This window comes from Archocentrus centrarchus, chromosome 17 (assembly GCF_007364275.1).
Source record: "Archocentrus centrarchus isolate MPI-CPG fArcCen1 chromosome 17, fArcCen1, whole genome shotgun sequence".
NCBI classification, from domain to species: domain Eukaryota; kingdom Metazoa; phylum Chordata; class Actinopteri; order Cichliformes; family Cichlidae; genus Archocentrus; species Archocentrus centrarchus.
The window spans coordinates 16,192,495-16,215,857 of NC_044362.1; the positions used below are offsets into that span (position 1 = coordinate 16,192,495).

Consider the following 23,363-nt stretch of genomic DNA (forward strand, 5'->3'; position numbering starts at 1 on the left):
ACAAGATTCCAACTTTATGTCAGTAAAAAGAAGTGAGCAACTGCCACTGTAAGGACCGGTGGAAGTGAGATGAGGAGAAGCATGTTGACTGAGGATAAGCGCAACTGAAAGTTCAGACCGCCTTCCTATTCAAGGTCATGTCAAACAACTTGACTGGGCTGTTCTGTCTGAAGTCAGATGGGGAAACTGTGATTGAGGGGCTCAATCACCTAACATCATCCAAAATGCAGCAGTAGATGAGGTTGATTTGAAAGCCTTTACTGAGGAGGGCACTCAAGAAGACATCCGTCATCCCTGGGATGCCTGTGGTTTTTCCTGAGCTACTGATGTAAATGCAACAACAAAAGCCATGGGAAGGCCAGTGTTTGCAGTCCCTCTAATCCTTTTTGTTGCGATGCTGGTGGTGACTGAGGGAAAAAATGTAAGATGCTTCTCATTTTTCATTCTTAGCTTTAAATATTACTGACAGTTTGAATTTAATCCTTGCATACACTGATAGTCAATCACTGTATTGACTGTCTTTTTTTTTTTCTTCTGCTTTTATGTTTGTTTTGTTTTGTTTTATGCTTTGTGTGAACTCGTGGGACATGGTGTGTTTTAAAGATTGTGTTGTTTTCCTTCATGTCAGACTGCACTGACTGGGTTTGTTGTTGAGCTTTAGTAACTTCCTGATCGACTTTGTTCAAGAGAAAACTTGATGCTCTGTCTACTAAATGAAATATTTTTCTTTCCCACCTAAAAAAAAAATTTAACACTGACATCAGTAATTTCTTAATTATTAATGCTGTATGGGGCTTTCTTTTTTTTCCTCTTTTTGTAACTCTGTCAGGATCCGTAATAAATTCACTAAACGAATACTTACTGGAGAACAGTGTCCCAAATTTGCTGTTGTCCAGAATGTTAGAACAGTTTAATTTTCACTGACGTAACTTTGTTATAAAATGTGTCGTTTTGTGTCCTGAAGAGATGCGATGCTTTTTGCATTCTGTTTATGCACTTCATCGGGTAATGTGTGCAGCATTCTTCAGTGTGCTATGTTGGTCGGCCTTTTTACAGTAGGTCATGGAAAAGGCACAGGATGTGAGCAGGCAAATGCTGAGAGATACAACACAGAAGGGATAGCAAAGTTTTAGTCAGAATTTTATATCATGGCCGCATCAGCTGGACATGATGCAATTATCATCAACTGATTTCAAGCTTGACTTTTTTCATGTGCAAAAGGATGTTGAAGAACTGAATTCATTATAATTTAATGGCTGCTGTAATAAATAAACCAGTTATAGTGAATCACAGTTTTGCCACTTTAGCTGCTCTCACAACAATGCTGAGCTGTGTATGGCTCAAAGGCGGCCCATTATTTAGCCTACGAAGACCTCTCTGTGCAGATTACTCTTTTTTTATTACTTATTCGCCTACTTTTTTCTTTTTTTTTAGTCTGTTAGCTTCACTAAACCTTTTCCAATGCTGACAAGCAAAGATGTTTGCAGCTTTCAAATTAAAGGCCACTGCATTCAAAAGAGACTCGGGAGGGTCTTAATACGGCAGAGTTAGAGATGGTATTAAGGCAACTGCAAATCCTACACAACTTATCCGCAAGTACAAGGAGACTTCCTTCACTATTCTAACAACAAAGCACTGGTAAAGATGTGAAAGTTGCAACTTAGAGTGCAAATATTGGGATTCTTCAAATCTGAAGCGTTCCTTAAGGAAGTGTAGCCTGCAAGATTAGAATGGTCGGATTCAACAAGAAAGGAAAAGAGTCCGCTTTCACTCCAGAGTTATGAAGATTCTGCTGAAATGACTCATAAAGTTGTACATAAAGGAATATTTATGTACAACTTGCTTTGTTAAAAATAATACAGTAAATGCTGTGTTATGCAAAATTAAAATGGGTTTATAGTGATTAATATGGGTAGGACAATTTACTTTAAGGGAGCAGAATTATATTAAAAATATCTGAAAATCTGTCAACAGGACAGTTTTTTTTTGTTGATGTATTGTTTGGGTTTTTTGTTTGTTTGTTTGTCTTTTTGTGTTTTAAAAATGTAACTTTTCTTTAAGTGTGTGTGCAATGGAAGATCAAGGTGCCGCTGCGATGGAGTAAAAGGCAGCAGGGTAAGTGTCTAATTTGTTTTCTGTGTCCAAGACTCAAGAGGATTTTTATGATTCACACTGCACTATAAAGCTACTTACTTCTTCTTTTCACTAAACTTTAATTTATTCTATTTTATTTATTATTTTCTCAAGGCCAGATTTTTTTTTTTACTTTAAATTCATTCATACGTTTCTCCGAGCAGAGGGAGCAGAGAACATGAAACCGCTCATTTGGAAAATCCTGTGACTCTACTGTGTATATTCCACCAATTGATTCATTTTTCGTGGTAACAAAAAATGTAATTGTGAAACACATCTTAGATATACTCATTCAGAATGCATGTATATGTCCAGCAAATGGACACAGTCATCATACCTTAATGAAATCTATTTCTCTATTCATTTGTTACTCCCTCAAATGTATTTATGAAGAAACTTGTTTTTGTTTTTACTGTTATGTGTAATTTTAACAAGTGTCAATCATACACAAATTAATAATAGTTATATCTTGTATAAACATAAGAGAACAGGTAACGGATATATCCTTTCCAAAGGCATTTAAAACAGGGACTAATATTTCACTCTGTTTACAGGTTTGTTGTAAAATAAACAATGTCTGTAATTTTAATCTCATGCAGCTGAAAATCTGACAATAGTAGTTATGTTTGGCAGTATTTTCAGAAGCGTCCACAAAACAGCAGATACATCTTTACTCATAGACTGCTGTTTGTTTTCTGTCTGCCACATTGTTTCCTTTTTTTCTGTATCCTCTCTCTTTTTCTCTCATATACATGCAAACACATACATTCACTCACACAGGGAGACAAAGGTTTTCCAGGAAATCCAGGTCCTCGTGGTGCACCGGGTCATCCTGGACCAGGTGGTCCTCCTGGGCCAAGGGGACTAAAGGTAAAACTTAAGCTCTTATGACTCTTTCTCATGTTAACACATTCTGTATCTTCAGTTCCAATTAGATCTCATGTTTTAACATTTAATAGATAATCTACACTTTTTTGTTTGCCTGCATATTTTTAGTTGAGCTTCTACGCTTTTATATGCAGATCGCAGATAAAGAAATAATCAATATAAAATGCTACACCAAGGATTGGTCCCAAAACACCTTTGATGATCCTTAGCAATAAGTCTCAGAAACACAGAACGATGGGATCCCATTTATGTTTCAGGGTTTTATTTTGTCACCCCTTTTTACAGTCCTGTGAAAATAAAGTTTTCACAGAACTGTACAGTCACTTGAAAAACTAAGTACACCACATGATGAGCTTGAAGAACTTTTTCTGAAAGACTTGATCAGTCTGGCACATCAGCCCAGCAACATTGCTTCAGTTCATTGAGGTCTGCAGGCAATAGTTGATGCAGCTCTCTTAAGGTCCAACCGTAGCATTTCAGCACAGGTTGAGTTTGGGACTTTGACTGGACTATTGCAGCACTGATTCTTTCCTTTTTCAGCCATTCTGTTGTAGATTTGCTGCTGTGCTTGGGATCATTGTCCAGGTGCATGGCCCAATTTGGGCCAAGCTTTAGCTGTTAGACAGATGTCCTCACATTTGACTCTAGAACATATTGATGTATAGAGGAGTTCATGGTACACTTAATGACTGGAAGGTGCCCGGGTCCTGTAGCTGTAAAACAAGCCCAAATCATCACCTTTAACATGTCAACTCAGGCTTTTTGTTTTTTTTTGTTTTGTTTTGTTTTGTTTTTTGGGTTTTTTTCTTTTTGCAATTTCTCAGACCACTGCATGGCCTGACCCTGGGATGAATTTGTTTGGATATTCACTCCTGGGAAGATTGTAGCATTGTGTCGATACACACCTGAATGCCCCAGACAAAGCAAACTGCCAAACTTTCTGCATTTATATGATCACACAGCTGATGACTAGTTAATCGAATGCATTTGATTAGCTACTTACCCTCTTACTGTAATTCCTATGGAGGCAGCAAGGGTGTGCTTAGTTTTTCACAGGACTGCAGAGTTACATGAAAACTTTCTTTTTCACGTGACTGATTGTGTTACTAAACCTTAAGGATTTATCAAAAGTTTGCCTACTTTGACAGGGAAACACTGGGCCCGATGGACCCACAGGACCAAAAGGAGATCCGGTAAAACTTTTGCATGTTTGTGTTGATTTTTCAGTCAGTAACACCGACATGTGTGTTTTTAAAAAATGGTATTTTTGCTTCTGTCATTACAGGGACTGGAAGGGAAAGAGGGGTTTGCTGGGACTCATGGCCTACCAGTGAGTTAGCTTATCATGTCATACAAGAGTGATAGTATCTTCTGATTTATGTATCACAGACTTGCATGTTCCTGCAAATGCCCACATATGTCTGTTTTTTTATAGGGTGTCCCAGGCCTACAGGGGCCTCCAGGCCTACCAGGGACCCCAGGCTGCAATGGAACAGATGTATGAAAATATTGCATATTAGCTGTGTGTAATGCTTGGAACTATTTTTTTGTTTTGTTTTTGTTTTTTTAAGTTACACCTTTTCTAATTTTAAATAACACATTTTTTAAATGTGTCACACCTTAAAAGGATTGTAATTTCACTGCATGTTCTCAACACATTGCTTACCTAAAGGGAAACGATGGACCTCCTGGTATACATGGAATCCCTGGCCCTGATGGACTGCCCGTAAGAAAAAAAATCAAACAAGTGTTTTTTGTTTTGTTTTGTTTTGTTTTGTTTTGTTTTGTTTTGTTTTGTTTTGTTTTGTTTTGTTTTGTTTTGTTTTGTTTTGTTTTGTTTTGTTTTGTTTTGTTTTGTTTTGTTTTGTTTTAATTCACTATACTTCTCAGCAACTTCAGCTTTTTTTATTTCATTTCGTCATGCGTAAAATTTTACCATTAATAAATAAATATTTTTGTTTTTCTTTTGACTTTGTTTTACTTCACAGGGTCAACCAGGTCTGCCCGGACCTAAGGTAATTAACTGTATGCTATTCCACTCCAAGGCACTTAAACTCTTTCTGTATTATGGAAAGATGTGACTGCAGAGTTGCTCAGCAACAGCTGTCATTAAAGAAGTCTAACAGCAAGATCCTGCATGATTTAATAAAAAATGCACAATGTTGCCATTGAGGTCTCTGTTGTTTCAAAATCCCGGAACTCATTTCTACCAAATCCAATCTGTTTTTCTTTTGATCTATAAGTTATCCTTAAAATTAAAATATTACAATTAGAAAGTTAATTATTAGGGCCAGAACTACTGAGAACACTTCATGTTTATTTGAAGGCACAAGAATGCTAGCAATATGTGTTTCTAGTGTGTAAAAGAGCTGAAACTCTAAAAGCATCAGAAACTAAGGTTTATCCCAGAAGCTCTGCCTTAGCATGTGTGTCTGTAGTGTTTGCAGACCCAGTCACTTCTATATGTATCTGTGTGCTGACATTTAGCATTAAACGGACTTCAAATGAACATTTCATGTGATGGTGGCTCGCACACAGCTTCTATCATGAACCCTGAGTTTTCACAGAAGGAGCACTTGCTTGTAACCAGTTCTAAATATGCGTGGTCATTTCGGGATCATGGTACACAACACATTAACAAGCTTGATTAAACCTGTCTAAAAGGGTCTACAGACTTCTACAGACTAACAAGATTTACTAACTGCAACTATAAGGTGCTATTACATTTTTGATGTATCTGTTTGATAGGGTGACTCTCGGGTATCATGTTGTTCACAACCAGGGCCCCCTGGACCACCTGGGAGGGACGGGCAGCCGGTAAAATTTTAGACTACCCTTTTAATAATATCTTTTTTTATACAAAAAAGCAGTAGTAGATTATATACACATATTTATTTGTTTTTGTACAGCTATGTTTATTTTATATTGAAAGCAAAGTTTCATTGAATTTCAGGGAGATCCAGGTTTGCCTGGATACCAAGGAGAACCAGGGGAAGCTGGACCAAGGGGAGCTCTTGTAAGTAAAGCATTTGGAGATTTTTGTAGATGTAATATGTTATTAAAAAGTTTTTGTGTGATGTTTGATAGAAGTGTCTGAATTCTATGAATAGGGCTTACCCGGTCTTCCAGGGGCTTCAGGATCTAAGGTAATGCTGCTAAGATTTAATTTGAGTCTTGCTGTATGCATTTAACAGCTTTTATTATGTGATTATGTATTGCCTGTCTAAAAAGTAAAACCAGAGCTGCAGGGATTGTGTTTTGGGGTTACTCCTCTTGACAAAAAGAAGAAGAAAAAAAGATCTGTTTTTTTACACAAAAAAGTTGCAAATGCATGACTCCATGTTTTAGGGCCAGGAAGGTATCAGTAGTTCCCCAGGACCTCGTGGACTCAAGGTAGTTTCTTTTTCACTCTTATTTTGGCAACACTGTACCGTAATTCATTCTGACAGTTTCTTTTAAACATTATGTGCATAATGTCTTGCTTTTTTCAATGAGGGTGACTTTAAGTCTTATGATGTAGGGGAGACAAGGCCCACCAGGCCCACCAGGACCAAAAGGTCGGATCAAGGAGCTTGTCTCAGGGAGTCTTGTGTTAGAGGTACAGTGACAGTTGCACTTAACACTCTTTGACTGACTCGTCACCATGCTTATAGTTTCACACGTCGAAATGACCCAGCGATTTCATTCTTCACACTGCTCAGTCACAGTGTAAGCTGAATAGTTTCCAACTTTTGCAGTGACTGATTGAACAGTGGGGTTTCACACAACCTGCACTTACTGTAGCTAAGGTCAGCTGACGGGACAAAAAGATAAAATTCTTTTAGTAACTGGAAGGTGTGAAAGAAGCCAAAGGAGGAAAAAAAAAAAGTCCTAAAATGTTACATTCGACTCATTGTGCACACAAGGCACACAACAAAATGAGCGTTCCAGATCACTCATCCAGAGACAAGCATCTGCGGTCATGCAGCCAGAGACCGGCGCTACCGTTAGGCAATGTGGTTTAAGTGTCTTGCCCAAGGACACAATGCAGCACAGGGACAGGGGTTCGAACCTGGGTAGGCAAACCCACTGCGCCACTGCCACTACAAATGACCTTAAAGCTCATAAGGTGCCAGTGTGTTAATGGTGGCAATGTGAGAAAAGATCACAGCCACCCACCAGAACTGCTTGGCCTCATCCTCTTCGAACTGAAAATACTCAAAACATTTCAAGGCAACTGGGAAAGCAGTCAAAATATACTGCCATGTTTGAAATCAAAGATCTGGACTTTCTAATGTCTTTCTAAAGTGATTAACAGGGAAAGAGACAAAAAAAAAAAAAAAGGTTGATGCAAATTGAAAAACAAATTAAATACAGACATAATATTTTCGAATACATTTCTAAACATGTGGGCCCTGAGCTGCACTTTCCACAGTCCACCACTCTAAGAGACAAGTGTTGTTACTGAAATAATCAGAACATAACCTGAGGTTTTATTTATTCCGCATTAGGGGATAAAAGGAGATATGGGAGATATGGGAGAAAAGGGCTGCAAGGGTTCACTTGTGAGTACCTCTTTAAAATTCAAGACAATTTTATGACATTCACTCATTTTAAAATGAACAGAGCTTTGTGATTCTTATCTTTATTTTAATCTCTTTTCAGGGAGACCCCGGTTATGGCATTTACAGCAAAGGAGCACGAGGAGACAAAGGGCTGCCAGGTCCAGAGGTAAGACACCATTCATTCTGGGTTTTGAACTTTCCCATCTGACTGTGTGCACAGAGCATATAGCATTGGGTGTAATGATTTATTGTGCCTGTTATGCCACATTTTTCTGTCTCCATATGAAAATTTTTCAATCGTTCCCTTTGCACCAAAGCATTACCAGCAACACTATGAATAGCACAAGAAAGAGGATGATCAGCAGAGGGCAGTGAAGCAACATTAAACTCAATGTGATTTGCCATCAAAGAGGAGAGAAAAGATCCTCATTGTTAATCTACATTTTATTCATCATTCCATCAAAATTATTTTGCCAAGACAGCAACAACCAGCATGTGTCCAACCTAATTATATTGCACAGTTTTATTACCAGCCCCGTGAAATGGGCCATCTCAGTTCAAGGACGATGGCAGCCGGTCTGAATCAAAGTAAAAGATGGTGCTACATAATCTTGTCATGATTTCAGACTCAAGTGGATACAGCACTGCAGTACTTGTGAGGCCCCTCAAAAGGCCCAACAGTGATGTGGTCACTCTGACAGTCTTCTCTAATAGAGTACATTAGAAGTCACTCCATCAAAGTCCCCAAACAGGACTTGGAATAAGAACTCTTAGCATGACTTGAAATTATCACAATTAATCTTCAAAAGCCAATATAGTATTGTGCTCTGTGACTTGAGATGAAGTGTTTTGCTTCCAGAGATGCATTTTTATTTACATATTTGAAGGACAATTTTACCTATTTTTATTTGACATGAAGACAAACACCTCACAACTGCAGTCTAAAAATTGTATATTTAGAAAAAATAATAATTACTGAGAAAATAAATGAAATCATGCACTTGATCCTAATAAATTCAAGAAAACATAACCTTATGAATATTCATGCTTTAATTTAATTGTGCTTGCAGGGAAAACCGGGAAAGGATGGTGAGCCTGGACTACCTGGGTTTGAGGTACTGTACTGCTGTGCTATAAGTATTTAGGTATTTATGAGTATGCATGCATGCATGGCTGTTGAATACAATATAGTTCTATTTAGGGAAGGCCTGGCCCCAGAGGTGATCCAGGATATCCAGGGACGACAGGAATGACGGTCAGTCGTCCTTTCTTTCTGTTTCTCTTTTTAACAATATTTCAGATCTTATTTCACTATATATTTCACTCTTTAAATTTTGTATTTATGAAGCAAAATATTAAGACAACTCCCTGAAAGTTGCATAGTACCAAAACAAAAAGAGAAAAATATGATGCGGAAAAATGTTCTATATGACATGTTGTTTGCATACTCTAATGCATAGGGTGAAAAGGGAAATAGGGGTCCGCCGGGTCCAAGTGGAGAGGTGAGTTTATGACAATTCCTTATTTGATAGACAAACTTCTACATTAATCTTTGCTATCAGACAGACTCTATTCTTGTGCATTTTAAGTGAATCTGAAAATACCTGTTGTTCCAACATGTCCCATGTCACCTTGTATACAGACATATTTGACTGAGCCAGTCAAAGGATACAGGGGAGATCCTGGTCCTCCAGGCCCACCTGGAATTCCTGGGCCTCAGGGTAGATAATACTCTGTAATATGTTATTTCTTAAAAAAAGAAATAAAACCAGAATAGCAAAGACTTAAACCAAAGCCTGAGCTAGTTATATGTCGATTTAAAAGAAAAAATCCCTAGTTTACTGTAGCATGCATGCTCACACAGAAATAACATAAGTTATTACTCTTTTCTCAGGTATTGTGGGATTTCCTGGACCACAAGGACCTTCGGGTATGAAGAAAGGCTGTTATTCTCATTCAGATTTTTTTCTACCTTCATCTACATGTTGAGCTTATTTTGTGAAGCTTGCCCAAGGTCTATCACTTCATCCTGCACAGGTGATAAATTAGGGAATTACGTGCCCGGCCTACGTGGTCCCAGGGGTTTTCCAGGCCCAAAAGGTGAACCTGGGGATCCTGGGGTTAATTATATTGGACCTCCAGGTCCAGATGGGGATCCTGGTGATCAAGGACCGCCTGGGGATCAGGGCCCACCTGGAGCCCCTGAAGACAGAAGTACGCAAAAATTTTCCTCTAAAAAATCCTCCAAGCACTATGACTTCAAATACTAACAGTACACCTACTTTGCGGTTCAGTATTCTCTTTCAGTAAGAGCAGTCATTATTTCAAATGCCTTGACAAACAAAATAGATCACTTTGAAAGTTTTCAGTTATCCAGATCTTTAACTTAACTTTAACTTGGCTTTGTCTAGTCTTTAACTGTAAGTGTTTCTGGGAGGCACAATGTAAGATGTGTGATGTGAGATGCTAATTTACATTTTTAAGGGACACATGAATGCAGTGATGACAAATGTAGCTATTTTGTTCATGTGTAATGAGGATAGTAACTATGTTTGTTGTTGCTTTTAGCTAACAGGGTTATCAAGGGCCTGCCAGGAATTAAAGGAACGAGGGGAGTGCCTGGACACACGGGATATGATGGGATGTTTGGAATGAAAGGTGGAAAAGTAATTTAATGCATTACATTATAATCTATTAGTTAATATTCAATGTTTGTTTCACATTGGTAATGACTTATTTTTACTAGCAAACTAATGTATTATGTGCAGATGACATTACAAATGGCAGTTTATACAGGCCTTTGAATCTCATTTATGAAATTATATTGTCCAATAAAAGAGATTCACAAAAAATATTCATTTGTTTGTACAGGACAAAAGGGGGAGCCCTGTTATGCGTGTACTGGATCAGGACTCCCAGGGCCACCGGGTCCTCGTGGTGAATCTGGCTCTCCTGGTAACAAGCACGGCATAACACATGAATTCTACTCTATCTGACTTAAACATGCAAATGAACTTTTACTGTTAACAACAGAGAGCAAATAAGATTTAAAACTGGATTGTGGCCTGTTTCTCTCACTCAGGCTTTAATCAGCCTCAAGGTGATAAAGGTGAACCTGGTTTCCCAGGACCTAAAGGCTTACCTGGAAGACCTGTAAGAAAGCATAACTTTAAAATTTTACTTTGTTGCTGTTGTTGTTTTCTTCACTCCTGTAAACATTTGAAATTAATTCCTCTCCAAAGGGTCCAATTGGTGAAGCAGGTTTTCCAGGTCCAAAAGGAGAGAAGGGAGACTCATATTCCTATGGTGCTGCTGGACAAAAGGGAGAAAAAGGAGACCAGGGGCAACCTGGGAGGCCCGGGGATCCAGGCTTCTCTGGACCTCCGGGAATACCAGGTCGCAAAGGCAATCCAGGGTCTCCAGGGGATCCAGTGAGAAATTGTTCACAGATCTGAGCTTTACAATGACATGTTATGTCACATGTCAGGTGTCACATTTGATGCATTAATTTTTAACATGTACAGGAGCCAACCAAGAGAAACTTTCATTTCAATTCTGCCCACTCTAGTATCTCTTCCCTGGTGAGAGGGGAGAACGTGGACTCCAAGGCCCACCGGGCCCTTTAGGCAGGCCAGGACCAGCTGGCTACCCTGGGCCACCAGCTTATGGACCTGCTGGACTTCAAGGAATTAAAGGAGATGATGGGGTACCTGGTTTGCCAGGGCAACCAGGAATTCCAGGTGAATGAACAAAACATGATTAATGCACATATATCAATCCTTTAGACCTATTTTATATAAATATATATATATATATATATATATATATATATATATATATATATATATATATATATATATATAAATAAATACATACACACACAGTGGGTACAGAAAGTATTCAGACCCCTGTAAATTTTTCACTCTTTGTTTCATTGCAGCCATTTGCTAAAATCAAAAAAGTTCATTTTATTTCACATTAATGTACACTCAGCCCCCCATCTTGACAGAAAAAACAGAAATGTAGAATTTTTTTGCAAATTTATTAAAAAGAAAACCTGAAATATCACATGGTCATAAGTATTCAGACCCTTTGCTCAGTATTGAGTAGAAGCACCCTTTTGAGCTTGTACAGTCATGAGTCTTCTTGGGAATGATGCAACAAGTTTTTCACACCTGGATTTGGGGATCCTCTGCCATTCTTCCTTGCAGATCCTCTCCAGTTCCATCAGGTTGGATGGTGAACGTTTGTGGACAGCCATTTTCAGGTCTCTCCAGAGATCCTCAACTGGGTTTAGGTCAGGGCTCTGGCTGGGCCAGTCAAGAATGGTCACAGAGTTGTTCCAAAGCCACTCCTTTGTTATTTTTGCTGTGTGCTCAGGGTCATTGTCTTGTTGGAAGGTGAACCTTCAGCCCAGTCTGAGATCCTGAGCACTCTGGAAGAGGTTTTCTTCCAGGATATCACTGTACTTGGCTGCATTCATCTTTCCTTCAATTGCAACCAGTCATCCTGTCCCTGCAGCTGAAAAACACCCCCATAGCACGATGGTGCCACCACCATGTTTCACTGTTGGGATTGTATTGGGCAGGTGATAAGCAGTGCCTGGTGTTCTCCATACATACCGCTTAGAATTAACACCAAAAAGTTCAATCTTCTTCTCATCAGACTAGATAATCTTATTTCTCATAGCCTGGGAGTCCTTCGTGTGTTTTTTGGCAAACTCTATGCAGGCTTTCATATGTCTTGCACTTAGGAGAGGCTTCTGTCGGGCCACTCTGCCATAAAGCCCCGACTGGTGGAGGGCTGCAGTGATAGTTGACTTTGTGGAACTTTATCCCATCTCCCTACTGCATCTCTGGAGCTCAGCCACAGTGATCTTAGGGTTCTTCTTTACCTCTCTCACCAAGGCTCTTCTCCCACAATTGCTCAGTTTGGCTGGACGGCCAGGTCTAGGAAGAGTTCTGGTTGTTCCAAACTTCTTCCATTTAAGGCCACTGTGCTCTTAGGAACCGCGAGTGCTGCAGAAACTCTTTTGTAACCTTGGCCAGTGCCTTGCCATAATTCTGTCTCTGAGCTCCTTGGGCAGTTCCTTCAACCTCATGATTCTCAGTTGCTCTGACATGTACTGTGAGCTGTGAGGTCTTATATAGACAGGTGTGTGCCTTTCCTAATCAAGTCCAATCAGTTTAATCAAACACAGCTGGACTCCAATGAAGGAGTAGAACCATCTCAAGGAGGATCAGAAGAAATGGACAGCATGTGAATCAAATATGAGTGTCACAGAAAAGGGTCTGAATACTCATGACCATGTGATATTTCAGTTTTTCTTTTTTTAATAGATTTGCAAGAATGTCTACATTTCTGGTTTTTTCTATCAAGATGGGGTGCTGAGTGCACATTAATGAGAAATAAAATGAACTTTTTTGATTTTAGCAAATGGCTGCAATGAAACAAAGGGGTCAGAATACTTTCCATACCCACTGTGTGTGTGTGTGTGTGTGTGTGTGTGTGTGTGTGTGTGTGTGTGTGTGTGTGTGTGTGTGTGTGTGTGTGTGTGCCAAAATTGAGATATCTATCTAAATGAATCTACTCTGTTAGCAGAGTAGAATTAGGTAGGTATCTCAAAATATGACTTAGGCAATTATGCTATTAGGCTAACAATATATACACACACACACACACACACACACACACACACACACACACACACACACACACACACACACACACCATCCATCCCTTCTTCATTTCTTCATTCCCTCCTTGATTGGTAGGACAAAAAGGGGAACCTGGCCTCTTATACAAAAAGGGACTTCCTGGACCACCTGGATCAAAAGGTCAGCCAGGCTCACCTGGAAGCCCAGGTAAGTATGTGTGTATTATGTATGGATGCATGTATGGATATGTATATGGTATATGCATCATTTATATCATTTAAAAAAACATCCAGGTTATCCAGGGCCACCAGGTTCTCATGGACCACCAGGTATGCCAGGCCAGAAAGGAGAACATGGTCCCGTGTCATTTCCTGGAATGCCGGGGAGGCAAGGACAAAAAGGTAATCAGTTCTGTGAAAATATGCAAAAAAGGCTCATATTTACAAACACATAACAGATTTGTATGTCCTTGGTAATGAGGTTACTTTGATTGTCTTGTATCTTCAAAATGAAATGAGAACTAGTTCCAGTCATTGCTAATGCATCATTTATATTTTTACTGATGTGTATGTGTTGTTCAGGTGACAAGGGTCAACCAGGTCTCCCAGGCCCTCCAAGCAGGGGTTTCCCAGGTCAGCCAGGTCCAGAAGGTCCTCTTGGTGAGCCAGGACCAAAGGTTAGAAACAAATTTTTATATATAATGGATACGGTAGTATTAAGTATTATTAATTAGTATATCTTCATGTGATGTAAGTTCTTTGTGGTAGGAGATCAGACAATGAGAGATGAGAGAGTAATAATTTGGGAGACACTCTGTTTTCTTGCTGAGAAATCAATGAAATGCCACTCTCTCTAAATGGTAAATCCAGAGGCTTTTTTTTTTACTAAGTTAAAGACCTGGAAAATGAGCAAACATTATACCTTGCGATATAATATCATTCTGGAAGCACATTAAGGAGTGAATGTGAACATATAAACAATGTTCTGCATATTTTTATTATCAGGGTGATAGTGGCCCTGGATACCCTGGGCCTCCAGGCTTTCCGGGGTTTCCAGGTGAAGATGGAGATCCAGGACCCACAGGTGATCCTGGGGCTCCTGGCCTACCTGGAAATCCAGGGTTTAACGGCAGTCCTGGTTTTCAAGGAGAAAAAGGTACTTCTGTACAATAAAACTGTAGCCCCCCCAAAAAAGACATAATATGGTACAAACTTACAATATTTATGTCTATGCTACATTATTTCATGTTTTATGGAGGGATGTGTGTGACCTTTATGTAGGTTCTATGGGGCTTCCAGGACTACCTGGACTGCCTGGTAGCAAAGAATCATGTAAAGGCTTGCCTGGACCAAGTGGAGAACCAGGACCAAATGGTTATCAAGGACTTCAAGGTTAGTATATGCTAAAGTCGTGTGGTGTACTTTACAATCAGCCTTGAAAGGCGAATGAAAATAGAAGGGAAATTATAAAAGAAGGTGAAACGCTTGCTAATATTCCTCTAATTTAATGAACAAATACAAATAATCTGAATATTTTTTAATTCTATATTTCTATTGTTTCTCACCTTTTCTTTGTTGTTGTTCGTTTGTTTGTTTGTTTGTTTGTTTTGTATCTCTGTTCTAGGACCTAAGGGCTTTACTGGTGAGAAGGGAAATCGAGGTTTGCCTGGGTTTGGACTTCCTGGCCGCGCTGGTGAACCTGGGCTCCCTGGGCCATCAGTGCCAGGTTCACATGGGCATCGTGGACAAAAAGGAATCAAAGGAAAAAATGGCTTGCCTGGTCAAACAGGTAGCATTTGTGTTCTGAAAGGCCAATCTTGTTTAAGTTCATCAATATACAGTACCAGTCAAACGTTTCTCTCATCCATTCATATGAATTGGTAAGTGTGTCCAAACTTTTCACTGGTACTGTACAATAGTTACAAAGTCAGTGTTTTTCATGTACATGACTGCTTAGTGTGATGTTAACGATATCAAAATTACTTCCAAGAAGTTTAAAGCTTTACAATGTTTTTATTTTTATCAAAGCTTATCTTGAAGCATTCCACTTGACTTTTGTTAGGACCTAAAGGAAACCCTGGACCTGATGGATCATCAGGATATGGACCAGATGGATTGCCTGGAATTACAGGTCCACCAGGTCAAAGAGGTAAACACACACACACACACACACACACACACACACACACACACACACACACACACACACACACACACACACCTTCAGTGCTGTGTACATACATTGCATAAAAAATTAGAGGAACACGTTTTATTCAAATTAATCAGAGTATGCAGGCAGTTGCTGAAGGATTTAAGGAACTGATGCCATTGACTGCCCCCCATGCTGGCCTGACCTAAACCCAACAGAACACCTCTGGGACATTATGTTTCAGGCCATCAGATCCCACCATGTTGCACCTCAGACTGTCTAGGAGTTCAGTGATGCCCTGGTCTGGGTCTGGGAGGCGATCCCCCAGGACACCATCTGTTGTCTCATTAGGGGCATGCCCCACCATTGTCAGGCATGTGGGGGCCATACAAATTACTGAGTACTATTTTGAGTTACTGCAGTGAAATTTCAGCAAAATGGTCTAGCCTACCACTTTGATTTTCAGGGTGTCTTTGAGTTCAGCCCTCTGGATGTTGATAATTTTCTTTTCCATCAAACCCTGTGGCATCCTTTATTTCCTAACACATTACCTAGTCCATATCATTATATATATCCAGCATTATTGTTTTCCCATTGAGATATGATGTGTTTTCAAAGTGTTCCTTTATTTATTTATTAAACAGTATATTATTCTCGTTTAATAAACATAAAAAACAAAGTTAAGCCACATAAGATCTGAAACAAAATATTAGTTTTTGCATCTGTGTTGTGATTTATTAAAAATGTTATCCATATGAAGCTGGTAAAGTTACAGCTGCCCTGACTATTTGCAGGTGACCCTGGTCCAGATGGAGCCAGAGGTCCTCCAGGTCCGCCTGGTAATACGGGGGACCAAGGGTCCAAAGGTACAAAAGGAGCCCCAACACCAATAAATTTCACCGGGTTCCCAGGGGACTCTGGTCAACCAGGTAAATTTTCCAGTAAAGTCTTAGTGTTAGTGTTAGTGAGATTTTTCACAAATTATCAATTTTTAAGTCCCTATTATATTAGGACAGGGCAAAAAGTAAGATATGCAGATAATATTTTAAAACCAACTGTATTGTGTAAGGTCAACCTGGTCTAGCTGGTCCCTATGGAGATCCTGGAAGAAATGGAGCAAAAGGGTTGAAAGGAAAAGTGGGCACTCCAGGGGATCCTGGACCAAGAGGTCTGAAATCAGCTTAATATTCACAGTGATTATTCAGTATTTTGGTTTGTAAATCTGACATATACACGTGGTGAAAATCTGTGTATCTATATGTCCGCAGGACTCCCAGGTGATCCAGGTCTAGACACATTATTGACATCATCAGGGATTCAAGGACCTCCCGGAGCCCCTGGAGACACAGGACCCAGGGGACTTCAAGGTAAGTCCTGCATTTTATTAAGGGCATGTTTGGTCATCATGCTTTTGAATGCTCAATGTTCACTGTGTAGAATAATTCATTTTAAAATCTCTACTACTAAAAAAAAAAACAAACCTTCAACTAATAAAGTCTAAACTTAAAACTTAACAACATATGCGAAACTTCAGTTTTGCAAATCCCTTAAAAGATGATTAATAAATGAACCTTTCAGTGCACAGTTTTTTGCACTGAGAAAACTGCAAGATTCTTCCAAACTGCAAGCCAATAATAATAATAAAAACACACTCCTTTCTCTTCTTTGTTTCTAGTTAACAAAGACTAAGTGGTAAAGGACACAGACAGTATATTAAAACATTGCTTATGTCCTTGGTTTTTCTCAGAATTTAAACAGAGCCAATTGGCACTGTTTAAATTCTGAGTAAAACCAAGTGGTCCTCTTCAGATTCTGAATTGAATGGCACTATCAATGAGAACTAAATCTTGAGATTTCCAAAGATTACCTGCATCCTTTACTAATGTGATTTGGAACATTGGAGCCTGCATTGCACCAATATTAGAAATCTAAGAGACTCAAGCAAGAGGCAATAATACTTTTTTTTGTGAAAAAATAATAATTATTATTATAGTGGTGTAGTTATTATAAAGTGTTACCAACCATTTAAATCTGCCAGGGTCCAAGGGAATAAAAGGAGACAGAGGAATCCCTGGAAGACCAGGCCGAGATGGTGATCTGGGTAAAACTGGTTCCAAAGGAGCTACTGGGGAACCAAGCTACTCTGGATATGGACCACCTGGACCAGTAGGCCAGAAGGTAGTGATGACAGATCTAAATGTCTCTGATGCAAAAGAGCAGAGTCCAGCATGGTAAATAAACGCAAGAATGTATGCAATACGAAACAAATACCTTCATCAATAGGTTCTTTCTCCGTCTTTCTTTATTCCCCTTCCTGTCCTCAGGGTGAACCAGGATTAACTAATACTAATGCGATGAAGGGTCAGAAAGGACAAACTGGAATCACAGGATCGGAAGGTTTACCAGGAATATTTGGTCCCAAGGGAGACCCAGGACCTACTGGACCAAATGGTATGTACAACTGATAAACTAAAATTATTAGGAAGTTTTAACTCTCTACCTCTCTAGTCTCTGGAGCTTGAAAAAGGCGACTGGACTTCTTTTTGTTTCTTGAAGACGTTTCACCTCTCATCCGAAAGGCTTCTTCAGTTCTCAACCAAATGGTGGAGAGACCCAGGTATTTAACCCCCTGTGGGCGTAGTCCCCTGGAGGTGGTTATGACCCTCTATTGATCATGTGCGTGAACACATGTGCCCAGGTGTGAAGGGGGCGTGGGTCATATTTAATCAGTGGTTTCAGTTGAAACCAATTTAGGACTCCACTCCATTGTTTCCTGTGGCCTATTGAGGTCACTGGAACAAAGGTGTGAATGGGGGTTGAGACGTCTGGGAAGGGAGCTCAGGACAGCACTGTAAGCGGGGGAAAGTTGGTGACGTAATCCACCTCCTCTGTTCAATGATGGTTGTTCACAGTGGACATAGATGGTCTCGCACCGTTGCCTACAACTCCGGCCTCGCCTCTGGGAACATGGAGGACTACAAGGTTGCATCATACAACGTCCGCAGAGCGGTGAAAGAGGCTAAACATCGCTACGGCCGCAGACTGGAACAGCAACTACAACAGTCTGACCCCAGGGGACTGTGGCAGGGACTACGCACCATCACGGACTACAAAGCACCACACACACACCCGGTGAGTGCCGACGCTTCTCTGGCTGATGAACTCAACATCTTCTTTGCGCGCTTTGAGTCGGGAAGCCGACAGCCCGCTGCGCTCCCGGCCGGAGGGCGGAGACACTCACTGTGACGGAGCGCGACGTGAGGAGGTCCAGTCGCCTTTTTCAAGCTCCAGAGACTACTATGACCTGGATGACTGAGAATCTACACAGACATATCTCTACCTCTCTACCCAACTCACTCTCTTCCCTCCTTTCTGTCTCAGGTTCCGGCTATCAAGGGCCAACAGGGTCAGATGGCCCTCCAGGGAGCAAAGGGCATCGCGGACCTAATGGACTACCAGGCAAAGTCCTTTAAATTATTACTACACAAGGAAACTTTTTTTCACCACATTTTTAAAGTGCAACCCACTGTGTTAATGTTGGGATGACTGGTCAAGTAGTACTATTCATTGTTTATTTATACTTAAAGTTTAACTTTAGTGTACTTAAAAAAAAAAAAAATCTTTTTGCCTCAGGTAATGCGGGTCCACCAGGTATAGGAGGATTTCCCGGTCCTAAAGGAAACCAGGGCTCAGATGGGATTCCTGGGCCACCCGGGCAGAAAGGGGAGACTAGTAAGCCAAATACTGCATTAAAATGTTTGTGTGGCTCTTTGAGATCATGCATAATCCTATATACTAAAAACCTATAAGTATTCTATGAATGCTTTTCCTGTTGTATAAATTCAAACAAGCCTGTAGAACAGCTACCTCTTTCATAGCTATTGGAACCCTAAAAAGGGTATAGTCAGATTCACCTGCCCTTATATCTCTCCTCTCTCTTCTGCAGTCTTGACAGGTGGGAGGCCTGGGAACCGTGGTGACCCAGGTCAGCCAGGTGAGTCACACATATTATCCACTAAAGAAGTTCAATTTGGGGGGGGGGGGGGGGGGGGGGGGGGGGGGGGGGGGGGGGGGGGGGGGGGGGGGGGGGGGGGGGGGGGGGGGGGGGGGGGGGGGGGGGGGGGGGGGGGGGGGGGGGGGGGGGTAAAATTTGCACTCAACCAGACCCTTTCAAAGTCCTGATTTATTTACCTGCTAAAAAAACAAAACAACGTAATCCACATGCAAGAAGTTAAATAATGAGAGTTCAATGTAACAACCAACAATTTATTAACTGATGTATATATAACAAACAATGCGTTATTGAAAGATTGTTGCACTTGATTACAGGTTGTATGCAGTAATTCCTTACTGATTCCTAATACTAATTCTTCTTTCCATACTGTAGGTCCTCCTGGAAATCCTGGCCTCCCTGGTTTGTCTATTACAGGTAGTCCTGGACTAATAGGAGACAAAGGAATTCCAGGTCCACATGGCATCCCTGGTTCAAGAGGGCCACCAGGAAGTGAAGGGGTATGTCTTCCTGGGTTTAAAGGAGACCGTGGCCACCCTGGAAATCCTGGCAGGAAAGGTTAGCATCTACCAGATTGTAGGTCTAAATTATAATTTGATATTATGTAATTTGGTCACCATATGGATGTTAATTGCATGTCTATTTCAATAGGCTGCCCAATTACCGATATATATCCATTATCAATCCTCTCTAATCTCAATGTAGGCTACCCTGGCCCACCTGGGCCTCCAGGTATTGTAGTGCCTGGAATAAAAGGAGAGAGAGGGGACCCAGGTCTTCCAGGAAGCCCAGGTAATCCTGGGGAACCAGGAGATCCAGGCTTGCAAGGACCACCTGTAAGTTATTACAGTACTTGTTTTCTGACAAAATGACTAGAGAACGTAGAAGGAATTTTTTGGTCCAGTGTTTTGTATTAAAATTTGTATTTTACAATTGAGGTAAAATTCTTTTATCAAGCCTAGGTTTTAAAAACGGCATGACAAAATGTGTGCTGGCAGTGCTCGCAAAAATGACATCACTTTTATCATTTTCTGCTATCGTTCTTCATATCAAAGTAAAACTGATATTTTGTACCAAGTCTTCAAACTCTCACTGCAATGCTTGGAGTCCAATCTTTCCACTTTCCTTTGCCTCCCCAGGGTACAATAGGCATACCTGGAGGCCCAGGGGTAAGAGGTGACCCAGGTTCTCTGGGATTCCAGGGGCCTACTGGTAATCTATCTTAAATTCCTATCCCAGAAAAACTGTAGCTGATTTAGTTTCTCACAATACATTTGAAACACATATGATACAGAAAATAAAGTAGTCAGAAAAGTAAGCCTTATGAAGATTCATTTTATGTTTTGTGATACTTAACAAGCTGGAATTCATGCATCACTACAGTAAGATAATTCCATTAAAACCTTTTTTTATTTGCTTTAGGGCACATGGGAGACCCTGGAAAGATCCCTGGCCCTCCTGGTCCACCTGGGCCCACAGGTTTTCCTGGATTACCAGGTGAGACAGTACTTGATGAGCTTGGTATTATATATTTGGGGAAATAGCTTTCTAATTGCTCCTCCTTTATACCTAAAGGCCGTAAAGGTGAACCATCATTTGGCAGAGTGATATATGAACGAGGACCTTATGGCCCTCCCGGTGCCACTGGTATATGTGGACCTCCAGGAAGAACTGGTCCACCGGGACTACCAGGCCCTCCAGGTTAATATTTTTAGAGTTAGTCCTTGTTGTTGTATTACCTTTCCCTATGGAATAAGTGATATTAGAACTGTAAATTTTGCCACTGAACCTTTCTTTCCCAGGCCAGCGTGGTGCCAAAGGAATGCAGGGGTTCAGCCCACCTGGCCTGTCTGGATTTACAGGCCGGAAAGGAGATAAAGGAAGAGCAGGGCTGCCAGGTGTGTTCAAGTGTTTGTGTTGAAGTGTGTGTTTGTGTACACTCAACACTTGACATCAAATAATAATGCAAATTTCCAAGTATTTCAGTGTCCTATGAAGGGTTAAATGTTGTGCAAATTATATGAATTGCCTCTCAAAAATAGTCATCATGGTGCACATGTTGGTGCAGTAGCAAAACCATTAAAACAATCCAATCCATTGTGTGGATAAGATCTGTAAGGTAATCAGTGAAGGGAAAAAAAATCTCTCAGTGAAGATACCTGCCATTGCATATAAAAACAGATCCTCAGTGCATCAGTGGCATCTAGTAGTGACAGGCTATAAAACACCCCCACCAGACACCAAAAACATCCTTGAAAAAAACTGCCCACATGACATCATTACATTGCACATTTTGTTCTTCACTCTGCAGGTCCAGATGGCAGACCTGGAACTCCAGGTCGCAAGGGTCCTCCAGGTCTGCCCGGCAGAGTTGGTCTAGGTTATACCCACAGTTTCCTGATAGCCAGGCACAGTCAGAGCATCCACCCTCCTGAATGTCCTCATGGCACCAGCTTCATCTATAATGGTTACTCTTTCCTTTTCATCAACGGATACAAGAGAGCTCATGGCCAGGACCTTGGTAGGAGTATTGAAAGCACTGCACCCAGAAGTGATGTGTACACTGTGCATGATTTTTAAAAAAATTAAAAATTATGCTTTACTGATCATTTAAACGGTCTCTCAGGCACCACGGGGAGCTGTCTGCCTCATTTCTCTACCATGCCTTTCCTGTTCTGTGACACTGAAAATGCCTGCCGCTATGCTTCTCGTAATGACTATTCATACTGGCTGTCCACTGATACGCCCATGTCTATGAACATGGTTTCCATCACAGGGGAAATGCTGAAATCCTATATTAGCAGGTGGGATGAGAGTGTGCATAAAAAGTTTTTTGCTCTAAAATTAATTCAATTTAGTGTGTTTATCATTAACTAAAATTGCCCCCTACCTCTTATCTTACATGGAACACAATAATATTTATGCCTGTTTAGGTGCTCAGTGTGTGAAACCACCTCCAATGTCATAGCCATCCACAGCCAGAGAACTCTGATACCAGAATGTCCTAGAGGCTGGGAATCACTATGGACTGGGTACTCCTTCATCATGGTAAAGAAACCAGTCTCTTTTTTTTTATCTGTATCCCTAGATCTTGTTAAATGCCATTTATCCATGTAATTCCACTCCTATTGTCTGTTATAGCAAACAGGTGCTGGAGCAGAGGGATCCTCCCAGCCCTTGGTTTCACCTGGCTCATGTCTGGAAAATTTCCGCCAATTGCCCTTTATAGAGTGTCACGGCAGGGGGACGTGTAACTACTACCCTGATTCCTATAGTTACTGGCTGGCCTCCCTCAACCCCAACAACATGTTCAGGTGAACTATTCACTACTCTGTTTAAGCATACATTGTTTTGCTTTCAGTTTAATATTCAATATTCAACACACAGTGCTGTTCTACAGGCTTCCCAACCCAGAACAACACCAAACCTCTACTTTGAATTTATTTATTAGCATTTATTATTGTCTCTGTGTGTTGTTCTCCTACAGTAAACCAGTACCTGAGACAGTGAAGGAACCTTTCCTAGAAAGTGTCATCAGCCGTTGTCGAGTCTGCAGAAAAACAGAGCAGCATGGTGAAGGGTCCAGAAACTAAGGGCAGTTTTTAATTTTCAGTAATCTGGCTTTCAGTGGGATGAAAATCTGTAAAATGTAAAAATAAAAAGTGTGGTATCTCACATAAGTGATCTAAATAGTCTGTTTTTCATTTCATTTCATTGTTTATGTTGGGCTTAAAAGCAGGGATTAAAGTGGGATTTGGCAGGTAAGGGAACCCTAAGATCTGGAGAAAGAATTACTAAATAAGCTGTATAATCCTTTGTATTGTTAGTGCTGGTAGAGTTTTCTTTGTGTACAGGTTGATCTGATGTTTACTGATCTTTGTGGATTTAGGTGAGTGAATTCAACAAGATATAAAGCTGATTTTACAGGAGTTGTCATGATTGCTCCCCAACCCTTACACAATATAAAGCTAGTATAACCGG

At 40.5% G+C, this 23,363-nt stretch overlaps 1 protein-coding gene across 1 annotated transcript; it reads left to right on the forward strand.

Moving 5' to 3' along the window:
* The first annotated feature begins 349 nt into the window (after positions 1-349).
* LOC115795583 (collagen alpha-1(IV) chain-like) lies at positions 350-22,975 on the forward strand. The gene is made up of 52 exons (XM_030751557.1): positions 350-421; positions 2,062-2,115; positions 2,914-3,003; positions 4,170-4,214; positions 4,307-4,351; positions 4,457-4,519; positions 4,694-4,747; positions 5,010-5,036; positions 5,770-5,838; positions 5,975-6,037; positions 6,132-6,167; positions 6,370-6,414; positions 6,542-6,619; positions 7,512-7,565; positions 7,666-7,731; positions 8,636-8,680; positions 8,767-8,820; positions 9,026-9,067; positions 9,208-9,286; positions 9,460-9,495; positions 9,603-9,779; positions 10,134-10,223; positions 10,437-10,520; positions 10,648-10,718; positions 10,808-10,996; positions 11,134-11,305; positions 13,340-13,429; positions 13,516-13,623; positions 13,804-13,898; positions 14,227-14,377; positions 14,503-14,613; positions 14,846-15,010; positions 15,284-15,370; positions 16,165-16,299; positions 16,440-16,538; positions 16,639-16,737; positions 17,409-17,548; positions 17,695-17,821; positions 18,752-18,829; positions 19,004-19,102; positions 19,317-19,364; positions 19,758-19,940; positions 20,088-20,218; positions 20,522-20,594; positions 20,805-20,879; positions 20,958-21,083; positions 21,185-21,280; positions 21,694-21,903; positions 22,009-22,186; positions 22,316-22,430; positions 22,524-22,696; positions 22,870-22,975. The coding sequence occupies exons 1-52, from the start codon at positions 350-352 to the stop codon at positions 22,973-22,975; spliced, it is 4,998 nt and encodes a 1,665-aa protein (XP_030607417.1).
* Positions 22,976-23,363: the final 388 nt, after the last annotated feature.

Bases quoted from the DNA above. Each gene is read 5' to 3' on its own strand.
- LOC115795583 (XM_030751557.1), top strand. From the start codon at position 350: ATGGGAAGGCCAGTGTTTGCAGTCCCTCTAATCCTTTTTGTTGCGATG. The intron at 16,539-16,638 runs GTCTGAAATCAG...ATATGTCCGCAG, and splicing joins AGGGGATCCTGGACCAAGAG to GACTCCCAGGTGATCCAGGT. The intron at 22,187-22,315 runs GTGGGATGAGAG...ATGCCTGTTTAG, and splicing joins CTGAAATCCTATATTAGCAG to GTGCTCAGTGTGTGAAACCA.